Below are 18779 nucleotides of genomic sequence, written 5' to 3'. Positions count from 1 at the left end.
AAAGGATCAACAAAGTACGAAAATACATATATCACTCTGTTATGATTCTAGGAAGAAAATTGTAAGCATCCTTTGGGAAGATTGAATAAAAACATTATCATCACTCTTTAGCTCAACAAGGCTTAAGGCATCTACAGTAATTCAGTGTGTTGTCATTGGATGGCTTATAGCTGTAATGATTTTTAGTGAAGTGGACCTGGATTGGGAGAATGGTCATATTTCAGAAAGATTCTTCCCTTCTTAAGAGAAAAAGTACACCATTATTTTCATATTAATTTCCTAAGTTAGGAAATTTCCAAAAAAAAAAACTGGTATAAAAGGAACATAAGGTGCCTGATTTACATTTTCTTTTCTGGAGCAACAATAGATTTAATTCTCAAAAGGCAGAGCAGCTTCAGATCCAATGAGTATGCTATTTGAAGTCTGATTTTATCTAATACCTTCAATACCTTCTGCTCTGAATGTTTACAGTGGTGCTATAATAAGCATGTAAATCAGCAGACTTATAATTTGGTAGACAGCACGGAGGCATCCAGCACAATACCCACCAAAATAAATAAATAAAGAGCCCTCCTGTGGTTTCATTTAAGGGCTTAAATTTTATCTGTGAAAATTTCCCAGCCATTCTAATTCTCTATGGCCTCTGTGCATCATAAAGTGCTGTTTTTAATTAAGATATAAGGGCATTGTGAAGATTTCGCTGATTCATATATGGCTGTAATTTTTGTGAAAGTCAAATTAGAGGTTTAATACAAGGTCATAAGTCAGGGAGCCTCATCTGGATCATATTCATTTGTCTGACTTTGTTAGGATCTAACTTTCTTAGCATAGGAATACCGCCATACAGGCAAAGACCAAAAAGGCACATAAGGAGCTCTGGGTGACTTAGTGGGTCTTGCCATTATTGATGCCATCGTGAAAAATTGTTCATTTAGAATATTTTTATAGCTGAAATGCTATCTGAAAAGGTGTTGCCTCTTTATAAACACAATTTTATATTACAGAATAAAGACAAAAGGGAGAAGAGTGATGGATGTCATTTGACTTAGTTTGAGATTTTTCAATAACACTGTTCACTGTTATGTTTAGTGCAAAATATTAAGGACTTAACAATAGAAAAATTCTTCATAATTACAATGTAAGTAACCAACCCAACCTCTTTCTTAAGGTATGGTTAAGTGATCTCTGGGATGTTAATTAATATTAAGTAAAAGTTAATGATCTTGCTGGGTGTGGTGGTGCATGCCTGTAATCCCAATAGCTTGGGAGGCTGAGGCATGAGGATCTCCAGTTCAAAGCCAGCCTCAGCAAAAGTAAGGAACTAAGCAACTTAGTGAGATCCTGTCTCTGAATAAAATATAAAATAGGGCTAGGAATGTGACTCAGTGGTTGAGTACCCCTGAGTTCAACCCCAAGTATTGTGCTTTTTAAGATCTAAGATCAAGGCAACAGCAAAAATTGGTTTAAAATAAAATCTGAATTCCTATGTTGCCCAATGTCATTTTTATTTTAAAGGAGAATTTTTATACTCAGGGAACCAAGAGGCTCTCTCAACTGTTTCTTATTGGCCATTACACATTGCTAATAGGTTAAAATTTCACTTAGAGAAAGATACTATCTTTTGTGAATATTAATATCCCCATGACATTTTATGTGCTGCCACCTCAATGGAATTTAATCTTCTTTCATGGCATTCATTCCTTGCTATTCTTTATAAAAGTTCCTACTGAAGAGTTGCTACCAGAAATTATCAGGGAAAATCCACTTTGCTGCATGGTCACCTCGTTATCTGAATTACCCACAGAGCAAGGCTATGCAGAAGCTGCACTAGGGCAGGACCCCAGAGGAAGGGGAAACCCTTTGCTATGCACTGTGTATCAGGGAATCCCATAGGCTACATCCTTCTCCCTCACTGTCTCAGCAGTGTGGAATGTGTATAAATTGAAATCAAAACTGGCTAGGATTTTATTTCGACTGCAGTTTTCCCAGACACTGCAGAGCAGGTTTGAAACTATAGCTGCTCTAAAAAATCAGTAAAGAATGCATGTAATGTTTAAAAGGAAGTTGTTTATTTTCCCTCTTCTGGGAATACAAGAAATAAAAAATAAATGGAATAAAGAGTTTCCCACTATCTTGGGGCCTAAAACTAGCAATTTTTTAGTGAAAATGTGTGGCAATATTTTGGAAAAAAAAAATTGGCTTAAAAGCATATGCTTCTATTACAGTCAACTGGTTTTTATCTCTCAAAACACTTGCCAATGTTCAAATTTCTGTCACCCCTTTCTAGAAAATTATTAATAGTTGATGTAAATTCTTACAGAAGATCAGAACACCTGGCACAGACCATGTGACAAAGGTCCAACCACAGGTAACTGGAAAGAAATTAGAGCAAATATAGCTGCAAGCACTTCCTTTTCCATGGCTCTAAAGTTGAATGGTGACAGAGCTATTGCTGCTCTGGGTGAAGTAAATGGGAGAGGAAGTCACTGCAGTGTTGCAGACCCAGACAGCAGAAGAGATTCCTGTTATGTGAAGATCATCAGTACTAGAAAAGGTGATGAAACCATGTGCACTTAAACTGAAGATCCAAAGTGCATTGTAAATGATATAAAAAGTTTTCTTGAGTCTTAATCTTGAAAGATAAAAGTAGACATTGTAAATCTAAGTTTATGTGATTTAACAAAACACAGATTATAACTGCAGTCATGTATGAGGTTCTTGGAATAAACAGACTAAATGAGGTGTGATTTTTTGGGGTGGGGTGGGGCGGGGGGGGGGCGGCAGGAGAAGCCTAACTTTTCCAACAAAATTACATGATGTTATCACATTATTCATTTGCTTTTTATTTCCTCAGCATAATTAGCAAATCGTCTTTTTCCAGAAGTACATGAGAACCAAAGATCTCACTTATTATTTTTCTTCATTTAATCTTTTGATGTTCAAATTATTCTCATATCAAACATCTAACAGGAAATAAACCTAATTCTTCATATGTTGCCTGGCCAAATATTGACAAAGAATCATGTACCTGTCCACAGCTTTACTGTCTTTCTCTAGGACCTCAAAAAACCCTGTATCTTTGACAAAACTTGCAATTTTGTTCTGTAATAAATTTCTTCAAGACCCAACACCCCGGTGGAGACCTTGACAAATAAGGAGAGACATTGGCATTCAAATGGAAAAAATGTTTGCATGAAGACCAGTTTTAAAAGTGGCCAAGTCCTCAGTGGATATTCTTGGGTCATGATGTTTGCTTTACAACCTCTAAGGGACTGTGTAGGAGGTAAATTATGAATACTTGAATAATGAAGCATATATTTTTAAACCAATAAAGTGAAGTTAATTCCTTTAGACCCAGTTTAAAATGATAACCTATTAGTTTTCATTTTAAAACCTCATTATAAGACTCTTGAGAGTTATAGGACGACCTCTATTCAGTACAAATATTTTGAACACTTTAAAGTTTGAAGACTTTTTAAAGTTTTTTTCTGCCCATTTTTTATTTTTAATATGTTTCAGAGAACAGCAATGATGCCTTAGTGAAGAAGAATTAAGCAGTTTCTTCTCTTTCTCAACTAGGAGAAGCACTGATGTATTCTGAAATTCCAAGTTCAGAAAAAAAAAACAATTTTTCATACGTTTCATTATTTATTATTTTCATAATAAATAATGTGACTGGACCAACCTGGGCCAGCATCATAGAGTATAAGATTCTGCATTTCAGAAATCCCCTAAGCATTTGTGTATGACTACTAGTCATAGAATTCCATCAATAGATCACTGTTAAAAATTTCTACCTCTCAGCACACACGTATTACAAATGAGGATAAATATGAACTTAAGTATCTTAGAGGATATGTGAACCAAGCAAGCACTTCATCCAATGAGCATTATTTGTAAATTATAGCACAGTTCCTCTGCAATAGAGTCGTAGGTTTACCTGAGATTGTGCATTGACATTGGCTCCATTTGTGACCAAGACCTTGACCACCTCCGCTTGCCCAGCCAAAGATGCGATATGTAACGCTGTGTTTCCTTTCTGGAAAGTGAAAAGCATGACAATGTGAACTCTGTCACCTTTCTAATTTCCCTATGTTTAAAGCTCCCCAAGGGAATACAGTTGACAAGTATTTCACAAGAAATGTACCCTAATTCTTACTGAGGACAGAATCCTCACTGAAATTGGCAAATGACATAAAAAGCATCACTGATACTGACCTTTGTGGCTGCATCCACATTGGCTTCTCTCTGTAGCAGTTCAGAAACAACTTCCACATGGCCTTCTTTGGAAGCAAGATGGAGTGCATTCAACCCATTCTGATAAAAAGCAAAAGGAAAGCTTCACTGGGCAGGTTGAAAATAGAGCACTCAATGATCAATACTAGAAAAGGGGATGAAATCATGTGCAGGTAAAATGGAGAATCAAAATCTAGCAAGATAATCTCAGTGATATTTGCTTGCATATGTGCAGTGAACAACCTAAATTAGGAGCAGGAGTACTTGAAAACTAGGTGGGTTGCTTCATTATTATTACTAAAATTACAGGAATTATTAAAGAATGTATGCTACCATTTCTGAACTTCTGACAAGCAGAGACTATTTTGATAATATCAAGCCGGTAAAATTTAACAGAAAAAAAACCAAAAAGAGGAGAAAATCTTCCTAATATTTAATGGAAGCTTTAATGAGTTTAAAGTCTAAATACTTAGAATTTGAATAAAACAAATAAACAACAATGACCAAAACTGACCTGATTGCAAATGTTGATGTCAACTCCATTTTTTATGTAGTCAAGGGCCTTTTCTAGGTGTCCAGCTCGAGCTGCTCTTAAGTAACTTGCGTTGGCATCAGACTAAAATTAAAAACAAAATAAAAAAACATTTTGATGAAAAAATGAAACTAAAGTGCAGATTTATAACTACCGGGTTGGTAGTCTAAATTCAAATGAAAGCAACCTAACTGCTCTGTTTCTAACAAAAAAAGAGTAATTTTTTCTGCAAAGTCACCAAGAAAATGGCAAGCTCTTTAAAAGTTAGTTTCAGAAGTGTACAAAATTACTACTTCTTTCATGTTATAAATCATTCCGAATTGAGAAAGAAAATTCAGGCAACTTCAATCATTGTGCAATTTACAGAGAGTGAAGAGGAAGCCTGAATCCTTAGCAATCATATTAGAAAGGCCTTGCTAATTCTCCTGTATCTGAAATTTAACATCAATTTCAGTTTTCTAAATCTACCACAGCCAAATATTCAACTGGTCACTTCACAAAGATATTAACACCTTTTCTGTTGTTATAGTATTTAACAAGAATTTGAAGTTGGGTGTTGTGGTACACAACTATAATCCCAGCAGCTTGGGAGGCTGAGGCAGGAGGATCATGAGTTCAAAGCCAGCCTCAGCAAAGTCCAGGTGCTTAGCAATTCAGTGACACCTTGTGTCTAAATAAATTATAAAAAAGGGCTGGGGATGTGGCTCGGTGGTTAAGTGCCCCTGGGTTTAATCCCTGGTACCAAAATAAATAAATAAATAATAAAGAATTTGTAGATGATGATCATCAGGTGTATATTCATACAGGATTCAGCCTTGTTTTAGAATGCAAATTGAATTTCAAAAGCATGTAGAACAGCCTACTTGGAGTGTGAAGTGTCCTTTTGTACCGATTTTCAAGCTAGCTAAGACCACAGCCTGGAGAAAACCCCATTTGGGACAGCAAACAAAATGTAAAGACAGTAAAACAAGACAGGTAATTCATTCACTGACAGCTTGCAACTCTGAATTACTGCTAATCTCTAACACTTATACTGCATAGTTGAACATAACTACTATTAAAATCTTTAATAGAAAAAAGATAGTGAGAGAAAAAACTACAAAGTTGGTCCTGCAAAGTTTGTAAAGGAGTCTTGCTCAATGTAGAACAGTACAAAAGTAGTTTGGCTCCTGAAAGAGCAGACAAAATAATTTGTCACTGGTTATAAATGCAATCACATAGGGCATGGCTTCAAAGAGGAAAGTTTCCTCCTGCAGCCATATAGTGAATGCCCCTTCAAAACCCCTGCTCAAATGCCACCTCATCTGTGAGGTCTACCAGACCCCCAAGGGCAGGGCTTAATGGCTCGGTGCTCTCAACACCTTAATTGTACTGAGCTCTCCTGGTTTTATCACAGAAGCATAGTTTTGGTATACCCATCCTCCCACCCTAAATTGTAAACCCCTTTAGAACAAGCAGAGGCAGATTAAGAAGCAGGCAACTGGAAAGACATCAAGATGCCAAGCTTTGAAGAACACCAACACATCCCTGAAAATGTAATTGACACGAAGGAAATTCTGTCTCTTGGAGCAGTCTTTCATTCTGGTGTAAATCAATCAGTAAGAATTGACCTGCTCAGCACCTCAGAGGAGAAGCCACTGCCTCCAGGGTCTCCTCTACCCCTCCCCTTTATGGCAGTAAACTCTGAACGAATGCACATTTCCTCTTCCAAATCAAGGCTTCTCAATCTCAGCACTACTGGCATTTTGATCTGAATAATTCTTTTGCTGGGGTGGGGGGGCAGTTCTGTTCATCATCCAGTGCTTGGTCTTGACCAGCTAGGTATAGTCATATCCCCTATTTGTGACAACTAAAAATGTCTTTAGAATTGCCAAATGTCTCATGAAGGGCAAGGTTTCTCCAATTGTGAACTACTTTAAGTAAATGAAGCTACTTATTTTAAGATTGCTAGTTTAAAAAGGCTAAAATCTCTAGGTTGTCACATGCCTTCATGTAGCACAATGCAGTGACCCTACCTACGTATGATATCCATCTTTTTGTTTTTCTTGTAACTAGAAGATGTAGGTGTCTATAGATGTTTTGTGAATGGCTGAATCAACAAACAAGCACACCGGAAATAACTGGTAATCAAATTATTTGCAGCAGGTATTTAAGTTGAGAATCTGCTATGATGCAAAGATGGACATCATATATCATAGATGAAGTCACTGAGCCATGAGGCTATGAGCACACATAGATATTACTCAAAATAAAATTGGAGTTTGAGTTAAGCATGTAAATAATCAGAGCAGAAAGTTAAGAAAAAGGAAGACAATAAGAGAAAGTTTCAAATCAGACAAAGAAAGAATCATATAAAGTTTCCAGGAATTTAAAGAAAAAGTGCAGTCTTAGAAGAGGTTTACAATAAAGGTATTGTGTCCAACTACAACTAAAAATAAGTAAATATTTTTTTTAAAAGAGGTTTACTACTTCAAGGAGGTCAGTTTTTTGTCTATAAGTTCAGTTAGAATTAAATTATCTATGCAAGGATGGCTCATTGTACCATAAAACATCACCATCTTTGTGCCTGCTCAATGACTTATCAGTAAATTTGCCCAGAAGGGCTCAGATGCTGTTCTGGGAACAAATGACATCAGCCTGGGTATTCAACTGCCAGAGATAACAACTGTGAGTTAAGCATCCCAAACTCTGACTTGAGGCACATAACAACAACTAAGGAAGCTGCTATTGAAAAAAAAAGTGAGATAATTCAAGGAAAAAAGTCTTTGACTTGATTCCAGATTTAGAAAGGTTTGGTATTTCCATGCACTGTCCATTTTCCTCAGAATTTTTCTACCCAAATCTGTAAAGCAAAACAAATAGATTCAGATGAGATAAACTTCTAATTCAGTGGTTCTCTACCTGAGATCTGAATTCTCTGGAGACTAAAAGAGTTAGGATTGAATTTTCTTTTATATACATGATCCTCCACATCCCAGTTGTGTATTTGTGGATTCAATCAACAGGGTATTTAAAAAATATTTCTAAAAAATTGTGTATATTAAATATCGACACACTTAAAAAAAACTTGTCTTTATAACTATTTATGTAGCATTTATATTGTTTTAGGTACATGTAATCTAGGAATTTAAAGTATAAGGAGAATATGCATAGATCATATGCAAATATTATAGCATTTTATATAAGAGACTTGAGTTTCCACCGATTTGTCTGTGGAGATTGGGGACAGTGCTGGTGTCCAATGGAAGACAATTTATGCCTATATTCACCAAATCTACATATGCACATATAACTTGCACCCATTTCATATAGCTCAGGAGTACTAAGCTATTCATGGATCTGTATTTAAGAAATCCTGCTCTTGTGATAGATCCTCTGGTAGATAAGTTCATTATTTCTATTTTACCAAAAGCTTTGATATTAAAACAATTCTCTGTGTTAGTTTATTGCCTTAGAACATTAAGAAGTATAAGAAAGGACAAAAATTGTCATCACTTTTCTCGGCTCTCTGTTATATACTAACATACTCGCCGTCTCCAAACAGTAACTTTATACTTAAAAGGACAAAAAGAGGAAGAAAAAGAGTCAAAAGGTGGTTGAAGGGGTATGAAGACTGCCCTGAAGAAAACTTAACAATTTAGAAAGTGAAATTATTAAAGCCTACAGGAAAAGAACCAAGAAGTTCCTTCTTTTACTCAACCACCTGCAAGCAAGGTAGCTATCTTCCTTGCTTTTGAGTTCAAGGCCAGCCTCAGCAACTTAATGAGACTGCCTCAAAATAAAGCATAAAAAAGGACTGGGATAAAGATTAATGGTAGAATGTCCCTGGGTTCCATCACCAGAACTGTAAAAATACACACATACATACATAAATATGACTGTTAATAAATTACTGTGGAAGGAAATCAGTTTCAAAGAGAAATTAGGCTTTCCCATGTGAAACATCAGATGGAGGAGGACAGTGCCTACGGTGTTAGTCCTTGCAAAGGTGAATATAAAGAGGTTAGTCAACACTGTTTTTCCCTTAAAGACCAAAATCTGATGTGAGAATTCAGAAAACAAAAAGCTGAGGGATAGTGCAGTACTTGCTTAGCATGGGTTCAAGCCCCACTACCATCAAAAGATGGAAAGAAAATTTTATGTTTTATTTACTTAGCCATTTTACTACACAGAAAAGAAATATAAATCTCATGGTTTTTCAAGAAATAGTTTCAGGGACAAAATCAAGCATTATTATGAATTAATTTAATAACTTAGCATCTTCACCTAATCTGGAATATTGATATTATTCCGTAAAATACAGTGGTTAGAAAGGAAACACATTCCCTAAATGCCAATAAATAGTAACTTAATACTTCACACACCTCTTGCTATATGTTAGACACTATTGCAAGAACTTATGTTAGTTTATGTTATTATCATTTAATATACTATGTACTAATTGCATAAGTCCTTATGCTACTTCACTTGGTCCTTATAATAGTTCTATGAAGTAGAACTACAGTGGGTTGAATGGTATCCCCTAAAATTTATGTCCATTGGGATCTCAGAATAAGACCTTATTTGAAAATAGGATCTTTGCAGATGGATTTAGTTATGAGGCCATAGTGAGTTAGAATGGGGCATAAGTCCATTTACCGGTGTCCTTATAAGAAGAGAAGAAAGACATGTGGATATAACAGAGAGAAGGTTACATTAGGAAGAGGACAGAGATTAAGATTTTGCTGCCATCAACAGAGACCATCTGGAGTCACCAGAAACTGGAATAGGCACAGAGAAAAAAAAAAAAAACCTCCCTTAACAGCCTTTGGGAGAAGGTGATTCTCCTGACACTCTGATTTTCAACTCAAGCCCTCCGAGTTGTAAAAGAATAAATTTCTGTTGCCTTAAGCCACTCAGTTTGTGGTGGTTTATTATGGCAGACCTAGTAAACTATACAAGTAGGTAACTGTTAGTAGCTCCATTTTCTAAGTGAGGAAATGAACTGTAGAGAGGATGAGTGACTTTCCTGGAACATGTAGCTTGTGAATGGCAGAGATGGAACTCAACAGTGTGACTCTGGAGTCTGGGTTGTTAACCATTATCCCAAGAAAGAGATTAATAAATGTTTGGTCTATTCTCTTAGTTCATTCATTCATTCTCCATCAATCTATCTGTTCAACCACTGAATTGACTGGTAGGTACTTTCGGATATATTATCCCAGACCAGAATTCCTTTACTGAATTCATAATGAGTCATAGATCAGACCAACAGTAGATTCCTAAATGAAATGCAGATTGGAGGCTCAATGAATGTATAACAGAGCTTGGATCCTTTGCCTCTAGATAGAGGTAAGAGGGCAATCTCTGGGGCCTATTTATACTTGACCTGTCATTTCTCCACCTTTCTCCTAAACTTTCCAACCACTGGGAACCATGCGAAGGGTCAGATGGTTCTTCCAGTAAGCTTCATGTTCCTTTTCTCTTCTGGGGAACCTGTCTTTTGTCTACCAATGTATTTAGGTCTCTCCAAAAGAGAAAACAGAACAACCCAAACCAAAAACTTTCTTCTGATTTTTCTACCCAGCACCTAGATCATTTGTAAGCAGTGATCTCCTCTACTTCTCAGAGTAGGAGACTGATGAGTAACCGAAGCACTGAACTCTCAATGGACTGTACCTACTTTACTATCCTAGCTGCATTACTAACAGTGCTACCTTTTTCTCATCTGTCAAATGAAATAGGGATGAAATTAGATAATTTATGTCAAGAGATCAATCAAGCAAGTCCATAACAAACAATAAGAATTTTATTTTTAGGTTACCCTTTAAATATCAATCTTTTTGAAAAATTCCCAGTTCTATACCTTTCACTCTAATTTATATTTGCATTTCTGGCAATATAGCTTCTCTCCATAATCAATAAATGCCTCTTGGTGCAAACTCACCAACCAAATCCCAATCATCAAATCCCATAGCATTTAAACCTCTCCGCTCACAGGGTTGAACTGAGAGTAGATCACCTCCTTTTTCTTGAACATCTTCTTTTTAGCATCTCTTATCTTTCTTCACTCGCTTGGTTCTGCTTAGCCTCAGTCTATCAGTGAATAATGGGCCTTTTCAAAGTCAGAATTCAAATTTCTTTCCTTCCTCTGCCTTCTCTCTAACTGATCTCATGGCTTGCAGGGCTTCCTCTACTCTCTCCAAGCCCAATACTCCGAGTCCAGTCTCTGCTTATCCTTATCCCCATACGTTTCACTTCCACATTCTACAACTCCCCCACCTCAAAAACAGCAACAGCAACAGCAACAGTTTACTGACACATGTAATGTATCTGCCACTGCAACTGGATACTAAATTAGATGTGAAGGACAGATTTCTTTATTTCTATTTAAAGGTCCCAGGATGACTGAGGCTACCCAGGTATACATCCTTTATTGTGACTGATTACTACTTTTGTTTCTTTCTCTGAACCAGAAAGTTACATAAATATATCCTACCCATTATGCAGTCCCAAGGGCTTTCAGTTTTCTGTTTTTCCTTCTAAAAAGAACACATGTCATAGAAACAAAAGAGTACATAAAATATATATGAAGAAAAATCATGAAAGAAACCCCCATATACCTCTCAGTCAGTGCAAGAATCAAAGTTACAGGTGGCTTTGAGGACTCCCAGCCAGCCCTTCCTTGAGCGGCTCCCCTAGGGATCCCCTGATCTAGTTAATCATTCTGGCACCATTCTTAACATTCTTGCACGTGTCCCTAAGCTAAACATTACGTAGTCGACGGTCTCAGTACTCTGCATAAGTGGAATCATACATTATGAATCCAACTGTGACATGCTTATTTTGTCTAATGTGTTTCCCGGAGTCTTCCCAGCTGACACGAAACTCCAGTCAATTTATCAGTGCTGCTGTAGAAGATTCTATTATGTGATATAACACTATTTATCCACTGCAGAGTTGACAGATTTTGCGCTGTCTCCGAGTCTACAGTGAAAGATGTTGCCATTAATATTTGGCACCATAGCACAATGGTACACGAAGGCAAAAGTTTTTAAAGGTATACACCTAGGATCCTAAAAGTGGGGTCATTGGCTATGTGCCTTTTCAACTTTAATTACCAATTGCTTTAGGAAGTGATTGCACCAATGTACATTTCTGTCGTTTGTGATTACTAATAAACACAAATTCCTTAGAAATTAATCTTCAGCAATTCTTTAGCCCCCAGGTTAATATTACTGTAGTCCCAGAAGATTTTTGAGGTTGCTCCTGTCAGTTGCCTACAGGCACTATCAATCCAAGGTTACTTTGAAAATAAATGCTTGGCTTGAGGGCTTTTTGTTTTTGGTTTAAAGACTGCACAGATAAATTTTGATCTCAAACTGGTAAAGTATGAGTAGTTCCTGTGGTCATGAATTCTCAGGGGAGATTTTTTTTCCAACAGTCTCAGAGTCAGGCAAGATTTCTGGTATATCTTCTATAAGATGAGTTCATTTCCTGTTTACCCAGCTATTGGGAACCATGACCTTTAACAATCAGCTTGATTCAATGTCTCTTTTAGACTGTACACCATGGGCATGACCTAGACTTTGTCTCCTGTGTTCTATCTGTGTCACTAAGTAAAACTGGTTCTTCCTTTCACATCATCTTTGATGTCTGCAAATCCCTTATTTTTAAAGACTAATTCAGAGATGCACTTCTAAAGACTTGTAATTTTTCTCAACACCTTAGCTTTCTCTATAGCTGAAAGTATTCTTTTTAAGTTTTTCTTTGCTCACCTTACACCTTGGCCAGCTCAGGCAACTGCTATATGATGCCCAGATCATTTTAAAAAAACCTCTAGGAGGTTGTAGTTGGCTTAGTTCAATCTGATGAAAGCATTGAGCAATGTTCAGGAGTTCCTGGGTAGCTACTGAGGTTCCCACAAAGTCGTGACAAGGAGAAGAGCTGAAATTTATTGAGTATCCACTGTATGTTGGGGGTCTTACTAAGCATTTTACATATTTTATTATAATGCGCTATGTATTATTATGTGCATATTGATACTATTTCTTTCTTAAATATTTAATCAAGATAGGAATCTTCACTACAGAGGCAAAAAAACTAAAGTTTGTAGAAGTTAAGCTGCTTTCTCAAGGTCATCCGGCTAAATAGTAATCAAAGATTGAAACCCAGGATCATAAACTCAGGATTTTTCCTTAACACCACTGGTTTTCAAATTGGGTTGTTCAGAGCCCTGGAGTTGGGGCACACCAGGGTGCAGAGTGAGTACCATTCAGTGAGCAGTTACATGAGCCTATCTTCAGCTTCATCCTAAGTAGATTGACTTTCATCTGTTTTCTATATTGGTGTTTGATGATAAATTTCATTTGTAAAAATGTTTCCACTTTTAAACCAGGTACTCAATCAACTTCTATGACAGCCTCTGAGGCCCTTTAAAACCTGCCCCCCCCCACCCATCCACATTCCAGCCTGAAATAAGACATGGATACTACTCTTAAAGGTGATTTAGACAGCTTATTATTTCTGACTGGTCCCACAACTTCCCAGCACTATGATTTTACCCAGGACATCCTTGTTGCTAGTGGTCCTCACTACCCCCCTACTCCCCAGTGAAATCTCCTATCAACAGACTCCACTACTGAATCCTAGTCCAGCTCAAAGGCCACATCACATTTGCTACTTTTCTTGATAAACGCTGGACTTGACCAGTTCTCTCTCCATATCTCTGCTTAGGTATCGATAGTCCTACGAAGTTGCACTGTTAACTCTTTTAGAGATCCTTATCTTCCACCTTGAGGATGCAGTTATTGCTTTCAATGACCTTAATAATCTAAATGCATAAACCCAGGCAAGGCACATATGAGAATTCACAGTAGAGCACTGACAGAAGTTGGTGACTAATAGAAACTTATCAGGAAGAACCATTTCTGCATCCTGATTATACAGCCAGGAGGCAAGACTTCAGCAGGGCACTTAGTTAGGGAGAGACAAGGAAGAAAAAGTGGGTAGAGGTATAAAAATGGAAAGTTTTGAGGAATGGTGAATAGAAGATGCCCCTGGGAAGGAAAAACTGAGAGGTTCAGGGAAGGCTTGGTATGCCAGATACATCTGATTTAACATTGCCATAAAGATACTAGGAGGCAGTGAGGAGTTTTGATAAGTGCAAAGACATCATTAAAGCTACATTTATCCCAATCAGTTGACAGCATATGTGCACATGGGAGAAAACGGAGATAAGATCTGCAGGTCAGTGTTGTCAGTCCTCCATAATTCAAGGATCTCCTGGGGAGAATTAAAACACGTATGAGAATCCCCATCCCACAGACTGATACTCAACTGGTTCAAGTTAGGAAATTTTGATAAATGCAGCTCAGGTGATTCTAATGTGTAATCTGGGGTGCGGGACCCTGGAGAAATGAATAAAGAAAATATGACAGTGAAATACTATTCAGCCTTTAAAAAGATGAAATGTTACTTGTGATAACATGGATGAATCTGGAGGAGTAATGTCAGATGAAAAAAAATACAAATACCATGTGATCTTACTCACATGGCACCTAAAAAAGCTGATCTTACAGAATTCAAGAGTACAACAGTGGTTACTAAAAGCTGGGGAGGGAGGGTCAGAGAGAGCTGGTTAGTAGGTACAATATTATAGTTAAAGGAATAAAATTCTGGTGTGCTTTTCGCACAAGGGTAACAACAGCTAACAATAATATAGATTTCATAAAAAGATAGGAGAGGATTCTTAGTGTTCTTATCACAAAAAAATACATGTTTAAGATGAGAGATGTGCCACTGACCCTGATTTGATCATTACACCCTATACATATTGACATATCATATCATAACCCAGAAAGGTCTAAGATTGTCAACTAAAAAATATTAAAAGGATTATTGTGTGTGCTAATGTGATATGGAGATTTGGGGACAGCAGTGAAATGGCAAAGGACTGAGGTGTGAGGTCATGCTGAAGGTGTGCTGTCAGACTTTTCATTTCACATAAAGAGACATTAAAGACCCAAAGCCAGATTTTAAAATTTGGCTTTCAAAGATTTTCTAGCTTTCTGCTCCACTCCTTTTCTTATTCTTCTAGGGGTAAAGCAACATTTTTATAGTCAGAAACTAGAGAAGTAAGACTTTTCTTAGTAGCACTGAATAGTAATAGTTGGTAAATAAACTAATACAAATTTGCAAATAATTCTTAAGCATGAAGGGACTTACGGTGTGTGTGGTGGGGTGACTGCTTACCAAAATCCCCAAATTCTCTATTTAGTGATTTCCGACACCAAATACAGTTTTGAAGTATAAATGGAGATATGTTGCAGACAACTTTTCAAAATCCAAGACACGTGTTTACTCAAAACAAAAGAACTTCCAACAAAACCAAATCAAGCGATTTGAGAGTCTCATGGTTCTGTGATGAAGGCTTTGGACTTGGTCGTGGACCTGTTCCTTGCCCAAGCACATGAGAGGGGAACTGGCAACAATAAATGGAGATTCCCCCACCAGACTAGAACTGAACCTCTGCCTATCCACTAGACATCCACACAGTGCCCAGAGTTTCCAGATACTGTAGATGAAGATATTGTGTGCTGATATTTTATAGTTATCTTGTACAATGATCTAATTTCCTACCAATTTCAAAAGAATGTGACCAATTGCACAACCTAAAACAAATGTGACAATCATGCTACAATCTGTGGCTTGTCAATAAAAACCCTGGGCCTTTAGGAAGGTTGGCATCTCTTTTTTTCCCCCAAAGGGGTAGTGAGGTATATGTCAGCATTCTTTTTTTTTAAGGTATGTCTTTGTGGGTAGGACATGGAGATCTTAAAGGGGAACTTTGTGTCTTTCACATGGCAAGTACTTAAAAAAAAAAAAACTTGAATGGGTTTTAGCTAGGGAAGACCTTGGGTTATACCAGATTTATTCTTTTTGATTTAATTGCTATCCAGTAACTGGAAATTTTCCAGAATTTTCTATCCATAAATCAGTCAAAAGAGAAGTAGAAGGGGGTGGTAATTTAACCAGTAATAAATATGCTTCCAAAGGCTATCTATATTTGTCATCATCACTATCAAAACCAACTGCAGGGAAGTGCTGTCTCCACAGATTCCCTCTGATTGCTACAAGGCTGCCTTTGTCTGCAAGGATTCAGCTTGGTAGTAACCTCAGTTCATCCCTGAAAATGAGGTCACCGTCCCCTAACACATGTTAGGCATGGTTAGCATCCTGCACTGGGACCTCGGCCAGGAAGGCCCCTGCTGTCGCACATGTCAAGCCTGCTGGGCGTCTGTGCACAGTGGCCCCTCTCAAGCTGAAAGGCAAAACACATTCCCATCTTTATCTCTAAATAGAGGGGAGTGGGAATCAGTAGAAAAACAGTGCAGGCAGCCTTTTGTTTTTGTAAAGGCAGTGTTTCTAAGAGATTTACCATACTGTGTGCTGATAAAACCCACTCTCTTTCAGTCTATCTAGGAAGACCCAGAAGCCAGGCACTTGGAGATGCTTTTTCTCACCCCAGAAATCAGACTCTGAAATATTTTCCTGGACACTGATTAGAAAGAGAGAGATCTTTCCAGGGGAAAATAGTGGGTATTGGTGGTGGGTATTTCCAGTATTTTCCAGCACAAAGTTGATACTGTTCAATAGCAAAACAGCTTTTGAATTTGCAATTTTCTAACAAGTTAAAAAGAGCCAGTTTCACCTGACTCTCAAGGGGCATAAAAACCTACATGTATCAGAGGAAGAGAGTTTGTAAGGCTTAATAATATAAACTCAGTATAATAACATTTTGTTTCGATTTGTACCAGTCTATAAGAGAATTTCAGACCATTTTGAATTAGAACTTATGTTGTCCTCACACTGTGGAATTTTCAAGGCATTGATGCTGTGGATACAGAGTATTATGTGTTAGGCAGGATGCAATAAATGTTAGGAATTGGTAGAATGATATAACTAGATGACAGGCAAGTTCCCTTCTGCTCTACAAGTGCCATAGTACTATAAAATGTGTACCCACTCGCTCTTACTGCTAATGGTAAGTGCTTAATTTCCCAAATGAGCAAAGAGTGTGGCTAGGGTATCTACCGCAAAATGTGAAAAGAGGTATGGCTATTTATCCAAGGTATTTGTAAAGAACAAAATTAGTCATTCACTTTATTCCATTCAAGGGAAAATAATAGGACAGGAGAAGTTTGTCTTTACTTTCATAAGGGTGAAACCATATAGCAGGGACATGTTAACTTGAAAATTAATTATTTATCTAATTATTCTGAAATGTAAAGATGCGTATAAATAAGCCTGGAAAGTAGCCACAAATGGAGAAACCTTTTCTGAAAAGTATGCTCAGCAGGTATGTTAATTATCAGACTGGTTTGACACCTCTGCTGGGTTCGGACATGTTTCAGGCTCTCTCTTGGGATAAAGAAATACAAGAGAAACAGTAGCACACTACTTGGGAAAGAACAGCCCCCTCAGCAGAATTCTTGGTGCACAGTGATTCAGAAGCTACAAAAACCCTAGAGAATTCTCCTTCTTTTTGAAATATATACAAATATAGAATATTAATAAAAGGAAGATTTAGTCCTTTCAGAAATTTTAATCATATTTATTTCAGGGAATTATGTTCCCCAATGAGTTAAAATAAGAATGCAATTGGAAATTAAAAAAGCAGATAATGTTGCCTTGTAGTCCATAAATTTGAATTTGGTGCTGGGCACAGTGGCACATGCTTATAATCCCAGCGGCTCAGGAGGCTCAGGCAGGAGGATTGAGAGTTCAAAGACAGCCTCAGCAGCTTAATGAGACCCTGTCTCTAAATGAACTATATAAAAAGGGGTGGGGATGTGGCTCAGTGGTTAAGTGCCCCTGGTTTCAATCGCTGGTACTTAAAAAAATAAAAAAATAAATTTAAATTTGGTGGGTAATGGGTTCCTCAAAACCTGAAATCCCTTTCTGTTTGTCAGGCAGAAAGCAGGTGCTAAACAACAATAGAAAGAAAAAAAAAACTATAGCTACTGGGATTTTAATCTTTGGTTATTGGCCATCTCTTATTCTATGCCTGCTATGCTTCATGTAGTTCATCTGTCTTGATTATTTCCCACATGAATGTATCTTTCAGGAAATTCTCTTTACTCTCCTCTTAAGTGACCTTTGAAATATGTGATGTATACCCACGCTTCCCAGTTCACCAGCAAAAGTGGCTAACTTAACAATCAGGCTCTCCCAGCCTGGAAGGACCCGTAGGTACATCTTAGCATGCCTCCATGTACAATCTGGGTGTAGCACCATGCACAGGATTATGTACATGCCTTTGACTCACCTCAACCATATTTACTACATACTCTCAGTGTGTGGAGCTGGGAACTAGTAAACAGGCAAGCAAATGATTTAACCTTAATAAAAAGCTTGGATTTTCAATTTTATAAGTTGCAAAAAAAAAAAAAAAAAAAAAAAGCTGTCTCGTATGCAAAAAAAAAAAAAAAAAAAAAAAAGCTTGGATTTTACTGAACAAAAAAAATGTGAAATTTTATTTTTAACAAAATGTGCCTTATTTCTGAGATAAAATAGAAGTCACCATATCATCTCTTTTGTACAGAAAGGAAGCAAGTGAAGAGAGATGTGATTTGCTTAAGTAGAGAACTTGCTAAACAGAGAATTTAGATTCTATGGATTTAATACTCTTTCTAAATCATCATGATACAAAAATGAATTAGTCAATAATAGTTTAAATCAATAAAATGGTTTGGCTAAATTTCTGTCAAACCTCTAGGTTGAATGGGATCTACAAATTCTACTGATCCAACTGCCTTTCACCTGACGATTGTTCATGTGTATTTAAACCTGGTTCACTCCCCATACTTGAAGAGAGCTAAAAATGACAACTGTCTCTCTTAAAACATAAAATTAAGTGGAACAGTAACATGTCATTAAAATCTGACAGTCTTTGAGGGCCTCTGTTTATAAAACAAATACCAAAGTATTTCATAGCTTTTCTAAACAGCAACAATAAGTGAACTGGAGA

General features: G+C 37.1%; 1 protein-coding gene across 3 annotated transcripts in view; it reads right to left on the bottom strand.

The window, feature by feature from the left end:
• Positions 1-18779, bottom strand: part of Ank3 (ankyrin 3) — a 321653-nt gene that overhangs the window by 218064 nt on the left and 84810 nt on the right. For all 3 annotated transcript variants that reach the window (XM_027931178.2, XM_071611239.1, XM_071611240.1), the window contains exons 2-4: positions 4751-4852; positions 4219-4317; positions 3941-4039 (exon numbers count right to left, since the gene is read on the bottom strand). In XM_027931178.2, the coding sequence (XP_027786979.1) occupies positions 3941-4039; positions 4219-4317; positions 4751-4852 (300 nt within the window). The remainder of the gene's footprint in view (positions 1-3940; positions 4040-4218; positions 4318-4750; positions 4853-18779) is intronic.

Source organism: Marmota flaviventris, chromosome 4 (genome assembly GCF_047511675.1).
Source record: "Marmota flaviventris isolate mMarFla1 chromosome 4, mMarFla1.hap1, whole genome shotgun sequence".
Lineage (NCBI taxonomy): Eukaryota > Metazoa > Chordata > Mammalia > Rodentia > Sciuridae > Marmota > Marmota flaviventris.
This window is presented reverse-complemented; position numbering and strand designations above follow the sequence as displayed.